Source organism: Capra hircus, assembly GCF_001704415.2.
Source record: "Capra hircus breed San Clemente chromosome X unlocalized genomic scaffold, ASM170441v1, whole genome shotgun sequence".
Lineage (NCBI taxonomy): Eukaryota > Metazoa > Chordata > Mammalia > Artiodactyla > Bovidae > Capra > Capra hircus.
The window spans coordinates 30,159,467-30,181,176 of NW_017189516.1; the positions used below are offsets into that span (position 1 = coordinate 30,159,467).

Here is a 21,710-nt window from a genome sequence, read left to right on the forward strand (position 1 = left end):
ATTATTAGCTCTCTCTGTATTTACCACTAACAGCCTTAAAGTCTCTCCCATGTATGTAACTCTCCCCTCAGTCTGTTCACAAATCAAATACCTTATCAGTTTCATCTTGAAGCCATCTCTTCCACAGTCTCTGACCTCTAAACGCTCCAGACCTTTTGCCTAATTTTGATTTAGGGATCTGCAAAAACGGTGGTGAAGCAGGAGAGTCCTTCATTTCTCTTGTGTTGCTTGCCCTGTAACTTGAACCCCACTTTTTTTTCTTGGTTTACTTCATTGTTTTGGTGGAATACTCTATGTTGCTCCCTGGAGAAGATACACAGAAGGTTAATTTGAGACCTTGTGTGTTGGCAAGTGGCTTTAGTTAACCTCATCTAGTTGAGGGAGGGGCTTGATGTAGAATTCTAGATTGCAGTCATTTTCTGTAAGAATTTTGAAAGCATTGCTCCACTGTCCCCTAGCTTCTATTGTGACAATTGAGACGTTTAATCCATTCCACTTCTTCAACCTTACGTGAACAAGTGGACTCCTTCAGTCTGGAAACTTACATCCTTTTGTTCTAGGGAACTTCCTTATGCTATTCCTCAAGTCTGTTTCTTTGTGTTCTCTGTGAGCTCTTTTTGGTACCCCCACTATTCTGATGTCGGGGATCCTGGACATATCCTCTGATTTTCTTGTCTTTTCTGTTTTTTTATCTCTTTGTTTCTAGGAGATTTCCTCATTTTCCTTCTAATCCTTTTATTTTTTCATTTCCATCAAGAACTTTTTTTGCCATCTTTTTTAGAAAAAATTCGACAGCTCTTTTTGTTTCTCAGAGTTCATTTTATGACATCTGTCTGTATGGCTACATTGTCCTCTGTTGAAGGTGACACTTGACTGTGATCTTCACTGCGGGACAATCTGCTTGGGCCATTTCATTGGGTGTAACTCCCAGTGTCAGTAGCTGTAGATCTCTGTTGGGCCAGTGTGAGGACCAAGAGAAGAATATCAAAACTCTGCATAGCTGTTGTGCACTGGCTCCCAATTTTTGGCAAATAAGAGAAGGAAACTGGGATTCTCAGCATTCAATATGGAAACTTTAATCTTCCTTTTTAATATGGTACCCCAGCTCTCAATTGATCCTAGAGTCCCCCAAATCAGAGACCTTCTGCCAAGTGGTAGAGGTCAGCTTTATTCACTGGGAGAACAGAGGCTCTGGAGGGTTTCACTGTCTCGGAAAGAGATGATCACCCAGTCCTTCTGCTTTTAGTCTCTTTCATTCTCATTTCCAGAGGTGTCTGATGCTGTCAGTTCCTGTGTATCTTGGAGATCTGGGTGGAAATAGCTTTGCTTCTTGGCTTTCCCCACTGCTTGCTTAGGAAACGACTTCGTCACATTGGATAGTTCAGTTACCATTCAGCCATCTGCTCTGCAGCCTCCTAGAATTTATTGCTATTTCTCTCTTATCCCATTCTTTTTGTCTTTGTGACTTTTGCTTAAAAAATTTTTTTAGGCGTTTTGGGGGGTTGTTGAGAGAAGATGAAATCAGTATTGTGAATAATCTATTACCTTTAATTAGAAGTCAGACTTATGTACCTTTAAAAGCTTTTCAGTAATTCTGATAAGTTTATAATCTATATTTTTGAAGATTGGGCAGGTAGAGGGTATTAAAAAGAATCTGTGATTGAGACACAAATTCTGGTAGCCTCACCTAATTTTTGATGACATACTCTATAAAACACACGCTTCTCCCATTCTTGATAGTTCAAGATTGTTACATAAAATAAAAAGGAAAAAGATGGCTTCGTTTCTTTATTCAGTTTTCCTCTTTCATATTTGCTGGCTTAAAAAGTGAGAACTTTCACCAAACAGGAAATTTTCCAAGTCATTGAAGTTGTTTACATGCCTACCATGCAACTTTTTATTCTTTTCCACATTTCTGATTCAGAAATTAATAAAATATTTTGACCAGGATGTACTTCTTTCTTTAACTTTTGTTCACATAACAGCACTTAGATTTTTTTATTGTTGTGTTTAACCATTTTCCTCAATTTTCCCTCTTTCCTTCAAAACAATGACTGTCTCTTCTAGGTTGGCCTAATGATGGTGGCCATGTGTCAAACTTGGATTTCAGAGATGGACATGATATGTTTATTTCTATTAACACATGCTAAATGATTAAGAATATCTTACTAAAGTTAGGTAAAATAATCTAAATTTTACCTGTTTATATCCATAGACATTCCTGAATATGTTTGTTGACAGCAATCAGGATGCTCGAAGAAGGTCTGTAAATGAGGACGATAATCCCCCTTCTCCCATTGGAGGAGATATGATGGATTCTTTAATCTCACAACTCCAACCACCGCCACAGCAACAGGTGATGTCTAACTGATACTGCACATGGCATCACATTTCTGTTACTTAACAGGTTCTACAGGCGTCTGCTCTTCCTGTGTTAAAAGGCGAGGAGGTCCTTGGTGGACCCAAGATCGCCATATGAAAAATAATGACAAAGGGAGACAGGGGGAGGCTTCCAGTGAAGGGAAGGGAATAGTACCAGAGATAGCACTAACTGTAGACTCATGCACTTAAAATAATGTCGGGTGATCACCCATGAGGTCATAAAAGATGATGTCCAAATGGCCAGTAAGCGCAGAAAAGGTGAACATTGTCATCTGGCACCACAGAATTATACATTAAAACCATGGTGAGTTAATACCCCATACCCACAAAAATGGCTTTAAGGAAAAAAATCAGTAATCCTTGCCAACATTTGGTATCAGGACCCCTGAAATGCTCACTTACTACTGGAAGGTGTATAAAATGGTACAGCTACCTTGCAGGGGTGTTTAGCAGTATTCAGAGTGCTAAAGCTGAACATTATGCACGCCTGTGATTTACCAGTTTTACTTTGGGTATATGCACAACAGAAGTGCAGCCGGAGAATACAAGGATGTTCATAGCAGCATTATTTATGCAAAAAATTACAAACAACCCAAATAACCGACAACAGAAGAATGAGTGAGTAAACTGGAATACGCAGAAATATTTCACAGAAAAGAAAAATGCTGTTGCTCCATGCAGCAAAACAACGGTTTTCACTGACAGTGTTGAACAAAAGAAGCCAGACGCTAATGAGTACATTCAGTATTTAGATGAGATGCAAAACCAAGCTTGAGTGATGGAAGTCAGAGTACTGCTTACCTTTTGAGAGGAGATAAGAGATTTGGAAGGAGGGAGGCCTCTGGGGTTCTGGTAATGTCCTTCAGTATCTTGACTTATGTGGCAGTTACATTTATAAACCCTCATCAGACTATGCATTTGTGTGCTTTGTTGTATGTGACTCATACTCTAGTTAAAAAAATACACTAGGAAGAGTTGTCCTAGGATTGTTGTTACTGGAGATGAAGGTGAAGGTGAGTAGGGACCAGGTTGAACTATCATATTTCACTGACTCTAAAATGCCACCAATGTAAGGTGCACTGTTTTTATGTCCTGCCTGAAATAGCGCTGCCAGTTCGACTGCAGCATGCCATGAATTGGAAGACATACCATAATTTGAGAGATGTTAAAATGTGGGGGGAGTTGATCTTAGAGTCAGTGAAATGGTAGATAAATAATACTGATAAATCAGTGATTTGGTAGATAAAATGAGCAAAAAAAGATCTTGAGGGATAAAGTAGTGGTACTGCAAAGTCGGGAATGGGGACGTTGCTATTTTTAAAACACTTTGAAAGGGAGCTTTTTAAAATTTGCAATACTGGTGTGAATTTGGGGCGTTTTCACACCTCACCTTTCCTATTTGATAACCAGTGACATGTAAATGTTAATTAACACTGAAGCTCTTGATTGGGGAAAGCCACGCCCACGTATGCTACATGGTTGGCCATTTTACCAAAAAGGAATTTTCTTCTTTTCAGCCATTTCCAAAGCAGCCAGGATCATCAGGTGCTTATCCTCTTACTTCACCCCCTACATCTTACCACAGCACAGTCAACCAGTCTCCCTCTATGATGCATACACAGTCTCCAGGTAAGATACTAACTCTTGTCATGTGCAACTTTCAGATCCCAAATAGACACACACATAGTGAGAAATCCTACACATACAGCCTGAGACTTCAGAGAGAACTGCTTTGCTGGTCTGTGGCCAGATGTTTGCTCTTCATTCATTATTGCAGGGTTGTGAAATCTGTGTTTGTGATTCAGGAGCACTTTTAAAAGGTTTGAATTAAGTGGCAGAGTTGTCACCTGGAACCAGACTCATGTTGCCACTCCAGGAATCACAGCGTGATCTACGTCAGAGGTTGACACACTCAGGCCTGTGGGCCATGTCCTACCCACCACCTGCTTTTGTAAATAGTTTCATGGGAACACAACCACACCCATGTATGTAGTGTGTGTGACTGCTTTCCTGCTGCGATGACTGCTTACAGAAAAGCTCCCTTACAGAAGGAGCTGACAGAGCCCCAGTGTATGTGAACAGTGCCCCGCCCTCAGAGTCAAGCAGGGCACAACCTGCTTGTACGAACAAAATGGCTCTGTGAGCAGCCTCATGAAGTGCACTGTAAAAATTGCTAGAGAATGCCATATTTAGACTTTTAACTGAAATGTTAAAACAGTGTGTTTTAAGCACTTGCTGTGTGTCTAATGCTGCTGGGTGCTGGGGATTCAGCAGTGAGCCCAATAACAGCCCTGCTCCTCAAGCTTACCCTGCTAGCTCAAGTTAGCAAGGAGGACTGGTATGAGATTTGGGGGTAGATGAGCTCTTCCCTGCTCATCAGAATTGGTGGCACCCCCGATGAAGACTTGGATCATTGTGTCACTGAAGGTTCCCAAAGGCTGAGCTGGTGGGGGACTCAGCCCCTGGGAAGTTCCAACAGTAGACAGTGTGGGGGCCTAGGGAGGAGCAGCTGGGGAGCAAGGGAGAGAATGGGAAGCGGGGACCCAGCACCCGAGGGGAAGGGGTTTCTAGGATCTGAGTTGAGACTGGTTTCGCATAGAAGGAGAGATGATTATTTTGAAATAATTATGGTAGCAGACAGTTCTATAGTGCTTCCTGTGCACCAGGCCCTGTTCTAAGTACTTTACCCCTTTAGTCCCCACAGCAAACCCGTGGGATAGGTCCTATTATTTCCCATTTAACAGAGGAAAAATGAGGCATGGAGAAGTTAAGTCACTTGTCCAGGTTACACAGCTAGATGTAAATATAATAAAGATTAATCAAGTCAGTTAACATATTTCTTGAATGTAAATATGTTAATATTGAATTCATACTGTATTGAACTAATACTGCATTAGGTATTACATAACATTAAAAATATGAAGTTCTCTTACATAATAGTGGAGAATTTGAAAACTAACTGCTGGTATGAGGATAATTATGGTAATGTAGCAAGTATATTAATGTTGCATTCGTAGTTTTGGTAGTCATAGCCCCTGCCCTTCATAATTCTAAATTAAAGTTTGTCCTGTGGCTAAACACCATCCTTAAGCTCATGTCTCCCAGTTTTTTATATCTCCATCTAGGCCGCTCTGCTAAACTTGAGTCCTATTATTTTCTAGCTGTCTGTTCAGCATTTCCATGTATCGATAGATGTTTAACCAACATCTGAAACTCAGTACAGCTGAAACTAAATTCCTAACACCCTCCAGCTATTCCCACTACTGCTCCCATAGACACCCCATTTCAGCAAGTGGCAGCTTCTTCCTTCCTGTTACTTGGGCCAAAGCTGTAGGAGTCGTCTTGGACTCCTTTCTCTCACATCCACAGTCAGTCAGTTACCAAATATTGTCAGCTCTGTCTTCAGACTTTATCTAGAACCTAACCACTTTTCAATGTCTCGGCCTCACCCTTTCCCGAGTCACTAACCATCTTTACCTAGGTAATTGCAGTTGCCTCTGACTGGTTTCCCTGCCCCCTGCCCTATAGTCTTGTTTTTCAGTAGCAGCTAGAATGATCCTTGGGGTACAGAAGTTAGGTCATGACTCCTCTGCTCCAAACTCTGCAGTGGCTTCCCATCTCTTTCAGGGTAAACCCTAAGTCCTTAAAGCGGCCTACAAGTCCCTGTGAAATCTGGGACCCTCCTCCCACCTCTCTGACCTAATTGTCTTCCATTTCCCCTTTCCCACCTTGCTCACGCTGTTCCAGCCATGCTGGCCTCCCCCTGTTATTTTTAACTGCTGCTACTGTTGGGGCCTTTGCACTAGCTCCTCTGTTTGCCTTCAGTGTGTTATTCCCTGGATATCCTCATGCCTCATCCTTCACTTATGTCTCAGCCCACATAGCCCCTTCTTGAAGAAGTTGCTCTATATAAAGAGCAGCACTTACCTCCACCACCACACAATAGATCCCCCTTATGTTGCCCTGTTTTTCTCCATAGCACTTAGCATAACCTGACATGTATTTGTCTTTCTCATTGTGCTGGAATATAAGCTCCCATGAGGGCAAGAATTTTTCTTTCTTGTTAACTGCTGCATCCCCAGTACCTACAACAGTGCTTGGCATGACATTGATGTTCATGCCTTCTTGTTGAATGAGTGAATAAAAAAGTGCACTGCTACACTGCATATATTTTTTTTTTTTAAATTAGTCAGTGTAAGAGCTAGAATTGGGGCCCCATGGAATTGACCTCTCTTTTAGTGGTGAAATTGTTCCAGTTTTTCTTTGTGCTACTTCTGGGAGCTTTATTACTTGTTTCTTTAGTCTGTAGATAGTCTTAACTCGGGGTCCTTGGTCAGGACATAATATATGTCCTGCAAGATCATCTATAATTATTTTCCTTTATTAGGAAATCTGCATGCTGCCAGCTCCCCGAGTGGGGCTTTGAGAGCCCCATCACCAGCATCATTTGTTCCAACTCCTCCCCCATCCTCGCATGGAATCTCAATAGGACCAGGGGCCAGTTTTGCTAGTCCACATGGTGAGTCCATACATAGAAATCGTTAGAGCATAAGAGTTTGATGTGAAAGTAGTTTTTGTGAAATAAAGGTTTTCTTTTTGCAAAATTAGCGCTTATATATTGGGGGAATAGCAAAAGAAAATATTTTTCCTGGCAATTCCCCTGAAGTCCAATGGTTAGGACTCTGCATGTCCACTGCAGGGGGCGCAGGTTCAAAACTAAGATCCCACATGCTGCGTGGCTCAGCCCTCCAAAAAATGAAAACACTAGGGTTTTGCTAATAACACCACCAAGAGATCTACCAGTTAGTCTGTCTGCTTTGAACTCTTTCCCCCATCACGTGACCTGTCATGTACCTGCTGCTTGCCTGAATCTCTGTTGCTGTAGCTTGCTCTCTACCCATCTTCTTGTCTCTCTGCTCAGACACCACCCTGTCAAAAAAAATTGGGACCCTATCATATGTATTGCTTTGAGACTTGAATTTTTTAACTCAAAATTTCTATTTTGAATTTGTTCAGATAAAGAAGAGGTAGCCAGTGAGGTGTTTCCCTTCCCTTTGACCAAAACCACCTAGTTCCTCTTCCCAAAGGCATTATTAATTTCTCATGAATTCTTGGCGAGATGTTTTATGTGGAGTGGTCTCTCCCTCTCTTTTATGTACATGGCAGCATACTGTACACCATGTTCAGTGCCTTACTTTCGTCACTTAACTGTATCATGAATCCCGTGCCAGTTCTGAACATAAAGAGCTTCCTCAGGTTGTACAGCTGGGTAGCACCTGTGATTCTACTCTTTACTATGAATATTTGAAGGAGCATTTCTGTTAGTAAAAACTCTATATCATCATACTAATGGCTTCATAGTATCCCCTTGTCTGGGCATACCATGATTTAATTGCTCTCCTAATAGATGTTTAGAATGTTTCTATTTTTTCACAACTGAAAGTGGTATCTTCTCTGCTCACAGGATTACTTTCTTAGGTAAGTTCCTAGAAGTGGAATTGCTGTCTCACAGGGTTTGAGAAATTCTAAAGCTTTTGAAACATTGCAGATTGCTCACCTGAAAGGCTGTGCCAGTTTCCCCTAGTATCGTACAAGAGTGTCTGTTTTCCTGCATCATTGGCAGCACAGGGTATTGTGATTTTTAAAGAAGTCTCAGTAACTTTGATAAGTCAAAAATGGCATCTTACTGTTCAATGTGTGTTTTTTTTTTATTATTAGTGAAGTTCTTATCTTCATTAGTCTTTTCATGTCTCTTATTTTATACCTGCTAGTTTATATCTTTTGCCTATATTCTTGTGTTTTTTCTTACCAATTTGTAAGATTAAGTAAGGAACATTTACTCTCTGATATATGGTAGTATTTTCTCATTTTGTCATTTGGTTACAAGTGCAGTTCAGTTCAGTCGCTCAGTCGTTTTCGACTCTTAGCGACCCCATGAATTGCAGCACGCCAGGCCTCCCTGTCCATCACCAACGCCTGGAGTTTACCCAAACTCACGTCCATCGAGTCAGTGATGCCATCCAGCCATCTCATCCTCTGTCGTCCCCTTCTGCTCCCAATCCCTCCCAGCATCAGGGTCTTTTCCAATGAGTCAACTCTTCACGTGAGGTGGCCAAAGTATTGGGAGTTTCAGCTTTAGCATCATTCCTTCCAAAGAACACCCAGGACTGATCTCCTTTAGAATGGACTGGTTGGATCTCCTTGCAGTCCAAGGGACCCTCAAGAGTCTTCTCTTTTGAACCACAGTTCAAAAGCATCAATTCTTCGGCACTCAGCTTTCTTCACAGTCCAACTCTCACATCCATACATGACTACTGGAAAAACCATAGCCTTGACTAGACGGGCCTTTGTTGGCAAAGTAATGTCTCTGCTTTTTAATACGCTATCTTTGTTGGTCATAACTTTCCTTCCAAGGAGTAAGCGTCTTTTAATTTCATGGCTGCAGTCACCATCTGCAGTGATTTTGGAGCCCCAAAAAATAAAGTCTGACGCTGTTTCCCCATCTATTTCCCATGAAGTGATGGGACCGGATGCCATGGTCTTCGTTTTCTGAATATTGAGCTTTAAGCCAACTTTTTCACTCTCCTCTTTCACTTTCGTCAAGAGGCTTTTTAGTTCCTCTTTACTTTCTTCTATAAGGGTGGTGTCATCTGCATATCTAAGGTTATTGATATTTCTCCCGACAGTCTTGATTCCAGCTTGTGCTGCTTCCAGCCCAGCGTTTCTCATGATGGTTACAAAAGGGTGTAATTATGTTAAAAGTATCTGCAGGATGAAATTTTAATTTTATATTGTTCAGGAAGTCACTGCTTTCAAAACTTGATTCTTGGTTCATTTCTTAGTTACTGTGTCTTTTACTAAATAAAGAAAATGGAAAATTCCCTCTCTTCAGCCTTCTCTGAATAGATTGAAAACATAATTTGTCAGGGTTAGTTTAAAAATAAAAGATTTCTGCCCTTAATGGAGCTTTGAGGTGTTTTTTTTTTTTTCTTTATCTTTTCAACCAAGTATTTCCTATATAGTCTAAAGGAGACTGTTATATATTATACATTTTGAACCTTATGTAAAGGTAAATTTTATCCTTTCTCAATGTTCCTAATTTTTGTATCACGTTAAAAAATACAAAAACTACACCAAGTAGAGATCAAATGTGCCATGTCCATCAGGCTTTAGTGAAATATCTTTCTGAAAGAAAAAATAAAATTATCACTACATAGGGTATAAGCACGTGAATATTGTCAAATACTTTTCAGGTATTAAAATACAGGTTTTGAAAACCATTTGTTTACTTGTTTGCAGGAACCCTGGACCCTAGTTCTCCATACACTATGGTGTCACCAAGTGGCCGAGCAGGGAACTGGCCAGGGTCTCCTCAAGTGTCTGGCCCCTCACCAGCAACACGCATGCCTGGGATGTCACCAGCCAACCCATCACTACATTCTCCAGTTCCAGATGCTTCTCATTCCCCTCGAGCTGGAACAAGTGAGTGTCATCAACATTTTTATGTGAGCTTTTAGGATAACCAACAAATGACGTATTTTAATCATCCTGTCCCATCCTCACATTTGAAAGTCATGACTTAATAAGGATACTTAACAACTTATCCATTTAGTAAGTTGGTTGTAACGATAGTTAATTTGCAAAGTTAGGCAGAAGAAGGGGAGTGTTTTCTCCAGATTTGGAGGAGAGTCTTGTATCTCTGTTATGACTGCTAACTTAGCTGCAGTACTGGACCTTGAAAGATAACCTCAAGGTAACTGGCATAGTTATGCAGATTACTACAGAAGAATTGTACAGATATCTTAATTAGCTTTTGCCGCATGACTTTTTGTGGCTTAAAGCAACAGTTATACGTCAGCTTGTTGTTCTGCAGGTTGGCAGTTTGGGCTGAGCCCAGCTGGATGAGCTTCCAGGCTCTGCTGGGCTCACTTGTGCATCTGTGGTCAGCTCCTGGGTTGGCGGGGGCCTGGCTTCTCTCTGCTTCGTGTGGTCTCATACTTATATGGGCTTGGTCGCCTGGGCTGGAGAGGGTTCCAAGAGAGTGAGTAAAAGCTTAGGCCGACAGCTGGCACTGTGTCACTTCCAGTGCCTTCTGTAGGCCACAGCAACTGACAGGGTGAGCCCAGAATACAAGTAAAGAAGTAGACATCACTCCTTGAAGCAGTTGCCATAAAGTCACACTGCAAGGGACCTGGCTGCAGGGAGGAAAGTTAACTGTAAGAAGCTTATATGTGATTGTTACACCACAAGGAGTAACAGAAACAGTACAGACTGCTATATAAAAGCAAAGCAAAACAGGGAACAGTGAGGTAATATGCGTTTGTTTAAAAAAAAAATGATGTTTTCCTTCCCAAAAGGTTCCCAAACGATGCCAACAAACATGCCTCCACCTCGTAAACTACCTCAGCGCTCCTGGGCAGCCTCCATCCCTACCATCCTCACTCACAGTGCCTTGAACATTTTGCTGCTGCCCTCTCCAACGCCAGGCCTCGTGCCCGGCCTGGCAGGCAGTTACCTTTGTTCTCCCCTTGAGAGATTCCTTGGATCAGTCATCATGAGACGCCACCTTCAAAGAATTATTCAGCAGGAAACGGTATGTGGGTACCTGGTGAATTCCTGAGTGGTGATTGTCGAGTCAATGCTCAGATGCCTCCCAGAATAGGGTCTGAACTGTTCCCTCACCTCCTTTAACCAGCTCGTTAGAATTACGCTTTCTCCCCACCCTAGCATTGAAAGTGGATCCACTGTTTTCCTTACCTTCTTATATTAACAAGTTGCTGATTCTATCATTAGCTGTACTGTGGCTAACATGAATCTGGAGAGACATCTCCACTATACCATGAGACAAGTGTACCCAGGATCTGATTTGGCAGAGAATAGCACATGAGTAATTACTTGCCTTCTGGAATGCTTCTGCAGGCAGGCTGACTCTGAATCTGTGATCCTGAAGTTATTTATGATCACAAAAGGATGAAAGCTGCTTTTCTGTGTGTGGAGCATGGGCTCTAGCCCATGTGGGCTTCAGTAGTTGTGGTTCCCAGGCTCTAGAGCACAGGCTCAATAGTTGTGGCACACGGGCTTAGTTGCTCTGCGACATGTGGGATCTTCCTGGATCAGGGATTGAACCTGTGTCTTCTGCATTGACAAGCTGATTCTTTACCGCTGAGCTACCAGGAAAAAGCCCTGAAAGCTGCTTCATAAATACATGAGCAATTGAATGGATTTCAAACTCCTGTAGAAAGACTTCTGTCCTATGGTGATAACCATTAGGAAATAGTTCAGAGTTGAACTATTCTAGAATCTATAATATATATAGTTCAGAGTTGTATATATAATATTATATATTTTATTTATAATTATATAATAATATCATTAATATATTATAATTATAAATATATACTATATAAAAATACTATAAATATTAATATGAATGATATCTAATAATAATTATATATATAATCTATACAGTTCAGAGTTGAACTATAACTGGAATATTCTAGTTCTAGAATCAGGCTACCCCAGTTTGTAGCCAGGACATGCTACTGGCTGGTTTAAGCTTGGGCAAATTTCTTCACTTTTTTGATGATAATAGATAGTAGTATCTACCTAATTCCTGGCAGTAGTGGGAATTTGAGATAACTTTATATAAAACCTTTCTTTACATAATGTCTTGGTATTCAGTTATATATTATTTATAATACTTATTGTTATTAATAGTTATGTTAATGAGGTAGTCAGAATGGTGAATGCTTAAAATAGCCTCTCCACAGATGGCACCAAGCTATTTTGCAACCTTTACATTTGAATTTGAAAGAAATAAGTTTTAACATAAGTTGAATAAATTAGCATTTAAAATGGTAATCAGCAGACCCCTTATCTAGCCTCACCTCTGCCACAAAGCCTTTGAACCTCATTTTGCTCATGTGCATAATCAATACATTATGATAGAGCAGAGGTCAGTAAACTATGTGCCTTAGGGGCCAAGTCCTACCCTCCATCTGTCTTTGTAAAGTTTTATTGGAACACAGCCACACGCATTCAGTTGCCTGTTACCTGTGGCTGCTTTCACCTATGATGGCATCATTGAGTGGTTGCAGCAGAAACCATAGAACTTACATTTACCAATCCTGGGCTAGCATAAGGTCCCAACCCAGATCTAACATTTTGTAATTGAACTTTTTATTCTTTTTTTTTCTAATGGACCGTTTTTTTTAAACTTATTGTGGACAATTTTAAGCATATACAGAAGTAGAGAGAATACATAATTCTCTTATACAATGAACCTGTCTGTTCTCATACCCATCTTCAACAGTGAACTGACATTAATATTATTTCATCTATAACTCCTCCTCTCAGATTGTTTGACAGCAAATTCCTGATATCATTTCATCATAAATATGGTTTCTTTATAATCAACCATCTGGTTGGTGTCCGTATTTCCCAAGTTGTCACAGTTTTTAACCATTTGAGTCAGAATCCATACACATTTTTAAGTCCTTTTTAAATTATAGGTTCAATCTCTATTTCTCATTAAATAATCTATTTGTTGAAGAAGCCATATCATTTGTCCTCTAGAATTTCTCACGGTCTGGACCTTGGTGATCGCATCCCTTTTGAATCACCTGACATGCTGTTTTGACCCCCATATTTTTGTAATGTCGATCAGTCCTGTGGATCTGACTACTGAATTCAGGCTCAAGTTCGTTGTTTTTCAAGAGCATTTGATAGGTGGTGTTATGTTCTTCCATCAAGAGACGCATAATGTTTGATCACCTCTCTCTCTGCCATGTGGTTAGGTAGCAGTTGCTGGTGCTCAAGGCCTAGATACCTTCATTTTGGAACAGGTCTCAACTTAGTTGTTTTCCTTTTGAAACAATTATCTACTTATAATTACATTTTTTCTTTGACTTACATATTGCCTCATATGTTAATTTGATGCGTGCTTCTTATTTTTGCAGCTACAGCTGATAAATTCCAATGAACCCGGGGTCATCATGTTTAAGACTGATGCGCTGAAATGCAGAGTAGCCCTTAGTCCTAAAACCAACCAAACACTTCAGCTAAAAGTGACACCCGAAAATGCAGGACAGTGGAAACCTGATGAACTTCAAGTTTTGGAGAAATTCTTCGAAACAAGAGTATGTGTTTCTTAATGCATAATTTTAATACACTCAGTGAAATAGAATCAAGGTAGAATAAAGAGTAACTTGCTTTATTTATCCTTATAGGTTGCAGGACCACCATTTAAAGCCAATACATTAATAGCTTTCACCAAGCTGTTAGGAGCTCCTACACACATCCTCAGGGACTGTGTGCATATTATGAAGCTAGAGCTGGTAAGTTACAGAGACAAACTTTTCTAGCCAGGTCAATCAGAGGAGGTTGGAGTTGGTGGGAGAGCATATGTTGGTTTTCACCATTATGTACCTGCATTTTCCTCTTACATTTTTAAATTAAATTTTATTTGTCTTTGGGTAGGTAATACAATCCTCTTGTATCTTTAGAGTTTACAGTGAGACAGTGGGAAATTTCACATCCTTCCTTGTCCAGCTGTCTAGTCCTCTTCCCCATAGGTAACCTAAGTTGCCAGCGACTTCCCTCTTACAAAAACAAATACATTTAATATCTTCTTCCTATTCTTAGATCATGAAATAATCCTCCCATGCCTAATACCATTTATTGAAAAAGCTGTTTTCTCGGGAAATTTTTAATGCCGCTTCTTTCCTATGAAAGTATACAATTATATAGCTGGAATCCAGGTGGAAGCTAATTTTATTTTTCCAGTTTTACAGTAGTCCTTCATTTTAATGTTTCTAGCATTGCTTCGGGTAACTGTAAATACCTCAATCCTTTTTTCAGTTGGTGTTTTACTGTTAATATTGGGACGGCACTGTCTCTTTGCTAATAGTCTCAGCATATGGCTTCTGCTCTGATAGGCTATAGGAAACATTATTTATGTTAAAAAAATCCATTTGAGTTTTTTTAAAGGAGTAAATATTGTCACTAAAAAAGCTCCAGTAGATATAATTTTAAATGAGTAATACAGTTTGACCAGTTACTTTTAGGGAAGGAGGTGGAAATGAGGCTGGATAGTCTAGATTGGCCCCAGTTAGGAAGTGTCTTGAATGCCAGTGTTGGTCCCTGGGTGGCAGGGTCGGGGTGCTTGGGGCAGCATGGATCCCTGAGTGTCACTGAGAATTTGTAAGCTAAATCAGAACTATGCTCTAGGACATTTGTCTGGCAGTGTTGTAAGGGTAGACTGGGAGAGGCAGCCACCAGAAGGGACCGTTACAGGGGCCATGGGAGAAGTTATGGATCCCTCAGCTCCTTGGCATCAGTGAAAATAGAGAGGCGGGAACGGGTGTCAGAGACAACAAGGAAGCAGAACCCGCAGGCCTTGGGGATTAATGAAGTGGGAGGAAAGGAAAGGGAACATATTCATAAACCGAGAGCTTGACTCTTCAGTTAGCAACTTCACATGTGTATTTCCTTTGAAAAAATGCAGGTTATCAACTTCACAATCTGTTGATAAGTGAGTATAGAATTCCAGTTTCAGGCTCCTACACTACAGTATAATTTTAAACATTAATATGATTTTATCATGATTTTTTTTTCCGAAATAGTTTCCTGACCAGGCAACACAGCTAAAATGGAACGTTCAGTTTTGCCTGACGATCCCTCCCAGTGCACCACCAATTGCACCTCCTGGGACACCTGCTGTGGTGCTGAAATCCAAAATGCTATTTTTTGTAAGTACCACCTGGTGTGTGTGTGAGTTTAGACTTCATGTAATCTTGGTTTCTGTAGTAAGAAGTATATTGAACCTGGTAATTGTGTGACACAGTTGCGTCTTAATCATGGTATTTAGTTGTTGGTCATTTCATTTGTTATATTTAATTTTCTTGTTGTATCTTTAATCTGAGTAAATGATTGTACCTTTGAATCATTTTCAGTAAGTATTTTGTTTTCTTACTGTGTTTTTATTTTCTTTTGTATGTGTTGTATGTCAACAGCTTCAGCTGACTCAGAAGACATCAGTCCCTCCCCAAGAACCTGTTAGTATTATAGTTCCAATCATTTATGACATGGCTTCAGGTACCACCCAGCAGGCAGACATTCCCAGGCAGCAGAACTCTTCTGTTGCTGCTCCCATGATGGTCAGCAACATTCTGAAGAGGTTTGCAGAGATGAACCCACCACGACAAGGTACATGACCAGTAGATGATATTTTATTGCATATATGTTATAAACGTTCTTCTGAGAGATCCCCCTTTCTCCCCTCTGCTTCTTCCTTACCCACCTCACCCCTCCAATCCTAGTAGTAGAGCTATGGTTGCCGTGGCCCTCTTAATGTCTGCCTGTCGCTTTCTTCCTTTCTCACTGGCTCTTCAGTTTTGTCCACGTCTCTGCTGCCTGGACTTTATTTTTGTTCGTGATCTAGGACTGACCCAGTTGCTAATGCCAGAAGCTTGTATTTATAGCACACATTGCTACTAAGCCGTAGGTTAGGATGATAGAATTTTCCATGGCTGTGAATTCCTGCCCCACCATCGATACCTGCCACTCTGTATGTCACCAAGTTGAAATGCATGTTGGTTTCTCATATTTCATGGTTCAGTCATGAATAGAATAATATCATCCAAATTTCTGTATCTCCTAAATGTTTTGTGAAGAATAAAAGCTGATACAAATGGCTTTCTGCTTTTTGGGCTTCTTATATAAGTGTTAGGTGGGTGCAAGTGAACCTTTTCACCAAGTGCACAGTGAAGCTCTCAAACGGAACATTTTCGAGGAGACCAGAATGATTCTGGCAGATAAACACGGTCCCTTCAATACTGGAGTAGCCTATGCTTAACCTGGAACTCCTGGCAGTGCTAAATTTTTGGTTTTAAAACATAATGCTCAGCAAAGAGAACTTATCTTCCATTCTGCTTGTTTCTAACACTAAGGAAATTAAAGTACATTTTGCTTATATCTAATATTAAGGAAATCCTCTATATCTTTCTGTTCAGATTAGTATGATAACAGAATTCATTTTTTTAAAATGAGGGGAAGTTGTTCTCTGAAACATTTTTTAGTTACCACAGTGTCAAAATTTTACTAGACACAGGATCATGGGAGAAGTTATATTTTCAGCTATTTGTTACCCCATATTATGCACAAAGACAAGTTCTACCTAAGTATAGTTTATAAGGAGCGCACTGGGCAGTAGAGAAGGGTGTGCTGCTTTTGTTGTAATGCTTCTTCCACTTCTTATAATTTTCTGCTTTCATCCTTTGACTTATCTCTTCTTTCAGCTCAAAATAGGTCGTCCTTAGTATCAAAGTTTAAAGCTATCAGCATTTTCAAAGCATGCATTATATTTTCAATATAACCTTGATCACAAACACCATTCTTTCACAAGCAGATGACTATCATGTCTCATGGAACTTAAAATTTAATGGAGCAAATGTTTTGATCCTGTTTGGGATCAAACAACTTTTTCTCCCTATCAATAATGAAAATGTGTTTAAAAAAAAGAAAAAGATGTAACTTCTTTTATTTAAGAAATTGTTGAGATATTTTGGAAGTAGTTTTCTTTTATTTATCTTAGCCTGGTTAAACCTTTGGGTTTTTTTTTTTTTTTCTGTACCTTAATTTGCCAGTGGTTGAAGAGAAGGTTGCAGTGACTTGCACAGGGTCACTGCACATCCTGCTCTTTGCCCGAGGGGCGTTATTCAGTTGAGGTCTTCACTTCCCTCACTCACAGCCTCTCAGCATTAGACCATGCTCCAGGGAAAGGATCTGGTTTGGGATTTATCGTATTTACAACTGGTTTTGGTTAACTGTATTGAACTATTTTTAATTTACACATACAATAAGTAAGAGGCATAGGCTCTTTGGTTCTTGGAACAAAGGAGAAATTGAGAGGATGAATCATTAACCTCCTACAATCCGCCCCCCCCTTCCCACCCCACACGCACAAATCTTGTTTTTGGATTGTTGATATGCCATATTTTAGCCTCCCTTCCCTCCTTCCAGACTCATCACTTCCTCCCCTGGTGAAGGAGGAATCACTTTATTAATTGATTTTAATATTGAACTCTAGAAGTTGATCAATTCCTTGAAATTTGGGGGAAAACTCCAATAGATGTCACAGACTTACACTGTCCAGTATAACTGCCACTCTCCAGATTTGGCTATTTAAATTTAAGTTAATTAAAATCAGATAAAAAGTATAAAATTCAGCTCCTCAGTCACTGGCTATATTACAAGTACTCAGTAGCCACAGCACACATATAGAATATTTCTGTCATCACAGAAGATTCTGTTAAGACAGTGCTATCACAGGTGTTACCTGGCCTTTAGTGTAACAGCAGAAGGATATCATTGATGTTGTAACTAATGCATAAATATAAAACTAGATCTTTCATTAGTTTCAAGAACCAGGTCATCAGTAGCCTTGAAGTCCAGCTTCAGAGGCTTATCCAATGCTCCAGTGTTTCTGTAAAGAAACTCTAGGCATATTAGCTTAAATTCACATCTAACTGGGAGTTGCCCAAAATGTCTTCATGATGAAAAAACCCAAACCAAGTATCATCTAATAAATACTTAACACCTATAATCCCCTATAATCTGTGCAGTTAAAATTTAGTCTTTCGTTTTGATCTTTAAAGTTCTTACTAATTTTAGATTTAACTACCCCTACCCCACCAGTGTGTTATCATCTTTCCTGTATTGCGAATAGCTAATGACCATTTTTCTCTGTTGCAGGTGAATGCACAATATTTGCAGCTGTTCGTGATTTAATGGCTAATCTTACACTGCCCCCTGGTGGGCGTCCATAGACACTATTGTTTTTAAACCAGGAAGGCTGACAAAAGAAACAAAACAACAAAAAAAAAATCTGAATTCAGCCTTCAGTTTAAAAAAGAAAAAAGGACTTTTTTGACTTTAAGAGTTAAATATTCTAAACTGGCAAAAATTTTCAGGGTGCACTTCTTTCATCAAAAAGACCATCAATCTTTTGTATAGCTAACTTGTATAGTGTGTTTAAATGGGACACGTTTCAAACTAGGTAATACATCAGTGTCCGTTTGCCAGTAATAGGTTTAATATTCTGTTTTATACTATAAAGTTACGGAAATGCCAAATTTGTTTATTTAATTGTTTTCTTATGTTTTGGGTGTAATAGTCATTTTTTCGTTTTGTTTTTTAAGGCAGGTCTGTCATTTTTGAATACTGTAAAACTGTGATAAACTTTATATTGAAGCTGTATTTTAATATGACCGCTTTGAATCCTTACATGAAAATGTTCTGGGAGTTGTTATAAACACACCCCAAGGAAGCAATATTTAATAAAACTAGGTTTAAAAAAACAAAACAAAACAAAAAAAACAGTGACACTCACTTGTGTGTATATCAGTTCTGTAGACTTCTCGGCCTCCCTTTATCTTTAACCTAGTGGGGCCAGTAATTAATTTCTAATAATATATGTCTGAAATTTGACCAGAACATCTGCTTCTTTGTTTCAAGATTAATTTATTTTCTTCAAACATTCCTAACTTGACTGGTGGTTAACATTTAGCACCTTGGTTGTCTTTCAGTGTAGGATTTGGGTTTAAAAAAAAAAGAACTCAGTCTTTGAGAAGAGACAATGAGTAGTTCATATTGATCAAAGATTCCAAATAATGCAGTCATTCTCTGCTGAGGATGTGGGAACTTTTCTGTTAGGCAAATGTAGTTTACAGGATACTTCTGCACACAGCATTCATTAGGAAACCAAGAACTTGAATGCTGACCCTTGCATGAAATTTCTGTGACGTTTCTTTATCTTGAGTAACTTCTTCCGCTTGCCTTCCTCACCAAAACTGGGGTGGTTCTAAACAATCCCAATTTAATTTATTGTCAACAAAATGATAAAATGTTTTACTTGGAAAAAACCTGGTACAGTCCACTCAGTTTGAAGAATCCAAGACCCAGGGTCTGTCCAGGGTCAAATGGGGGTTCTGTTACTGACCCATCTCAGCAGTTTCTTTTTGGAGCAATGTACTGCCTCTCCCAGTCAGTCGGGAACTTTTTTAAGCTTCAAAGAGAATGATCCAAAGCAAAGGTCTTCTGAAGACTTGATGTTATTTGGGAAAGTTTTTAAAATGGTAATACCATGCTGAGTTGTCTGGTCACTGTACTACTGTTCTCCATGAAATTTTAGATGCTTTTGTCTAATTCTACTTTAAGATGATTTAATTGAGCTTCTGTGACTGTCAATTACCAAATTCTAGTTTCAGGCATCTCATTGCAGTTATACCTGTCCTCAGCTTTGCTTGACTCCATTCATTTCTGGTCAGAGTTGAGGCCTTCTTTGCCTTTTCTTCTATGTCTTATTTCTGCCTTCATTTCCTGCTTTTCACCCCCAACTCTGCCACTATGTGGAAGCAGGTGACTAAACTTGTATCCTTCCCATAACTTAGCTTTTATCCTTCTGTATTTGGTTCAACTTACAATGGTAATCACGTCAGTTTGGCAGTCGGAGATTTTATCCAGGGTCAGCTCTTTTCTATTTGGAGTTGAATCCTTCCTTTCATGTAGAATTATACACGTGTATACAAGAAATGTATTTTTATCTGCAGGATAATATTGTCTCAAATAATTTTATTAAGAGTTTCCCTTTTAAGGGTGGTTTTGAAATATTAATTGCATTTTTAACATGCATTCAGTGAATACTTTTTTCCTTATTAATAACTCATCTCTGAATGCATTGTACAAATCAAAAGTAAGATAGGATTCAGTGAACAGAATTTGGTTTTGATGCTTATTAAGAGTAAATCCATGAATTAGAATTTTGCTATCATACTTGATACTTTATTATTACAGCTTGAAAATGCTTAGCATTTGGATCTTAAGTTTCATCACAAACTATGTCTTTTACCTCTTTTGTTAACCAAGTTCAATCAAAGGGACTGGATACCCATAGGAGTTTTTCCTAATTGATGGTTTGGATTTTTAGTGTGTTTCAATGTGATTATAGTAATTTCAGTAATAAATGAAATTTATATAAGTTTCAGAGAACTAACAACTCTTTAGTTAATTTTCATGAATATGTTTTGGCTAATAGTCTGGTTTAACCTTAAAGAAATTGGTCCTAATTTGCCACATCTTTTTTCCACCTGCTGAAATGCCATTTCAGAATGTATAAGTATTTTCAGAATTAGGAAGAAAGCAAAAACTTTACCAGAACATACCAAGTTATTAATAGCAAGAGCTGAACCTTTTGTTTGAAAATTAACACCGAGTGAGCTAAGTGCAGGCATAACTAAAATATACATGATTTTGAATTTAAATTCCACTAATAACTTTACTATGTTGCAGTTAGCACAGTAACCTGTAAAGGAAGGATACTAAATGGTTTGTTAGTCATTTTTTGGGTCATGATTGATTTGATAACTTCAAGAAATAAAATTTTGCCACTATAAATTTGTATCTAATTTCAACATAAAAAAGAAATTCCTTTCATGGTTTCTTCCCCAGAAGAAATACCTATTACATTTTACTTTAATCATTTAGTATCATCAAAATGTTCCTGATATAAAATCATACACAGGAAGCTACAAGAGAACTTATATTCAGGTAATTTAAGGAACAGAAAGGAGAAACGTTAATGTATATTTCATTGTACCCTGTGGAATTTCCCTCTTCCTTTGGTTTAATGGGAATGGACACTTTGTCTAAGGAAATGATTTTAAATTTACTTGGGATGGATTTAACATTGAGGTTTTTAAGGGAAAATTAGAGGCTAGCCAGCATTGTGTGCTGCACAATTCCAGGAGACTGATCTGCTCACAGTTTTCTATAAAATGCCTCCATTTTCAGGTAGCCAGTGATTTGTTAAAATATCTTGCCCGGGAATGACTGACCGAAAGGGCACATTTAGCTCAATATAAAATAATAGATGATATTTACTGAGAGCTTACTATATCCAGGCACTATTCTAACTATTGCAGTGTCTTTATTTGTCACAACCACCCAACAGGGTAGGCCTCCTTTTTCTGATGAATAAACTGAGGCCCAGAGAAATGAAGTAATTTGCTGAGATCAAATCAACATTGCTTAAGATCAAACAGCTAAGAAGCAGCATTTTGAGTCAAAGCAAGCACTGCCACTTTGCTGTGAAACAAAGTCAGGGGAAGACTTCAAACGTTTACACTCTTCCCTCAGAGCCTTTTGACTACATGCAATTTTAACATGTTTTCCAAGGTCAAGAAGCTCACTAAAAGCAACTAAAATTGAGATGACTTCTTGTCATTTAGAGTTGACAAGCCATTGCCTTCTGACCCTTACAGCACTGATTT

The 21,710-nt window shown here is 39.1% G+C and overlaps 1 protein-coding gene across 1 annotated transcript in view; it reads left to right on the forward strand.

The window, feature by feature from the left end:
• The window catches only part of MED14 (mediator complex subunit 14), a gene marked incomplete at its 5' end in the record, with an annotated part of 54,740 nt that extends 33,905 nt beyond the window's left edge, over nucleotides 1–20,835 (forward strand). The window contains 10 exon segments of the mRNA XM_018043825.1: nucleotides 2,216–2,356; nucleotides 3,900–4,011; nucleotides 6,770–6,901; nucleotides 9,682–9,864; nucleotides 10,740–10,975; nucleotides 13,341–13,520; nucleotides 13,611–13,718; nucleotides 15,006–15,131; nucleotides 15,396–15,588; nucleotides 18,136–20,835. Of these exon segments, the coding sequence (XP_017899314.1) occupies nucleotides 2,216–2,356; nucleotides 3,900–4,011; nucleotides 6,770–6,901; nucleotides 9,682–9,864; nucleotides 10,740–10,975; nucleotides 13,341–13,520; nucleotides 13,611–13,718; nucleotides 15,006–15,131; nucleotides 15,396–15,588; nucleotides 18,136–18,209 (1,485 nt within the window).
• Nucleotides 20,836–21,710: the final 875 nt, after the last annotated feature.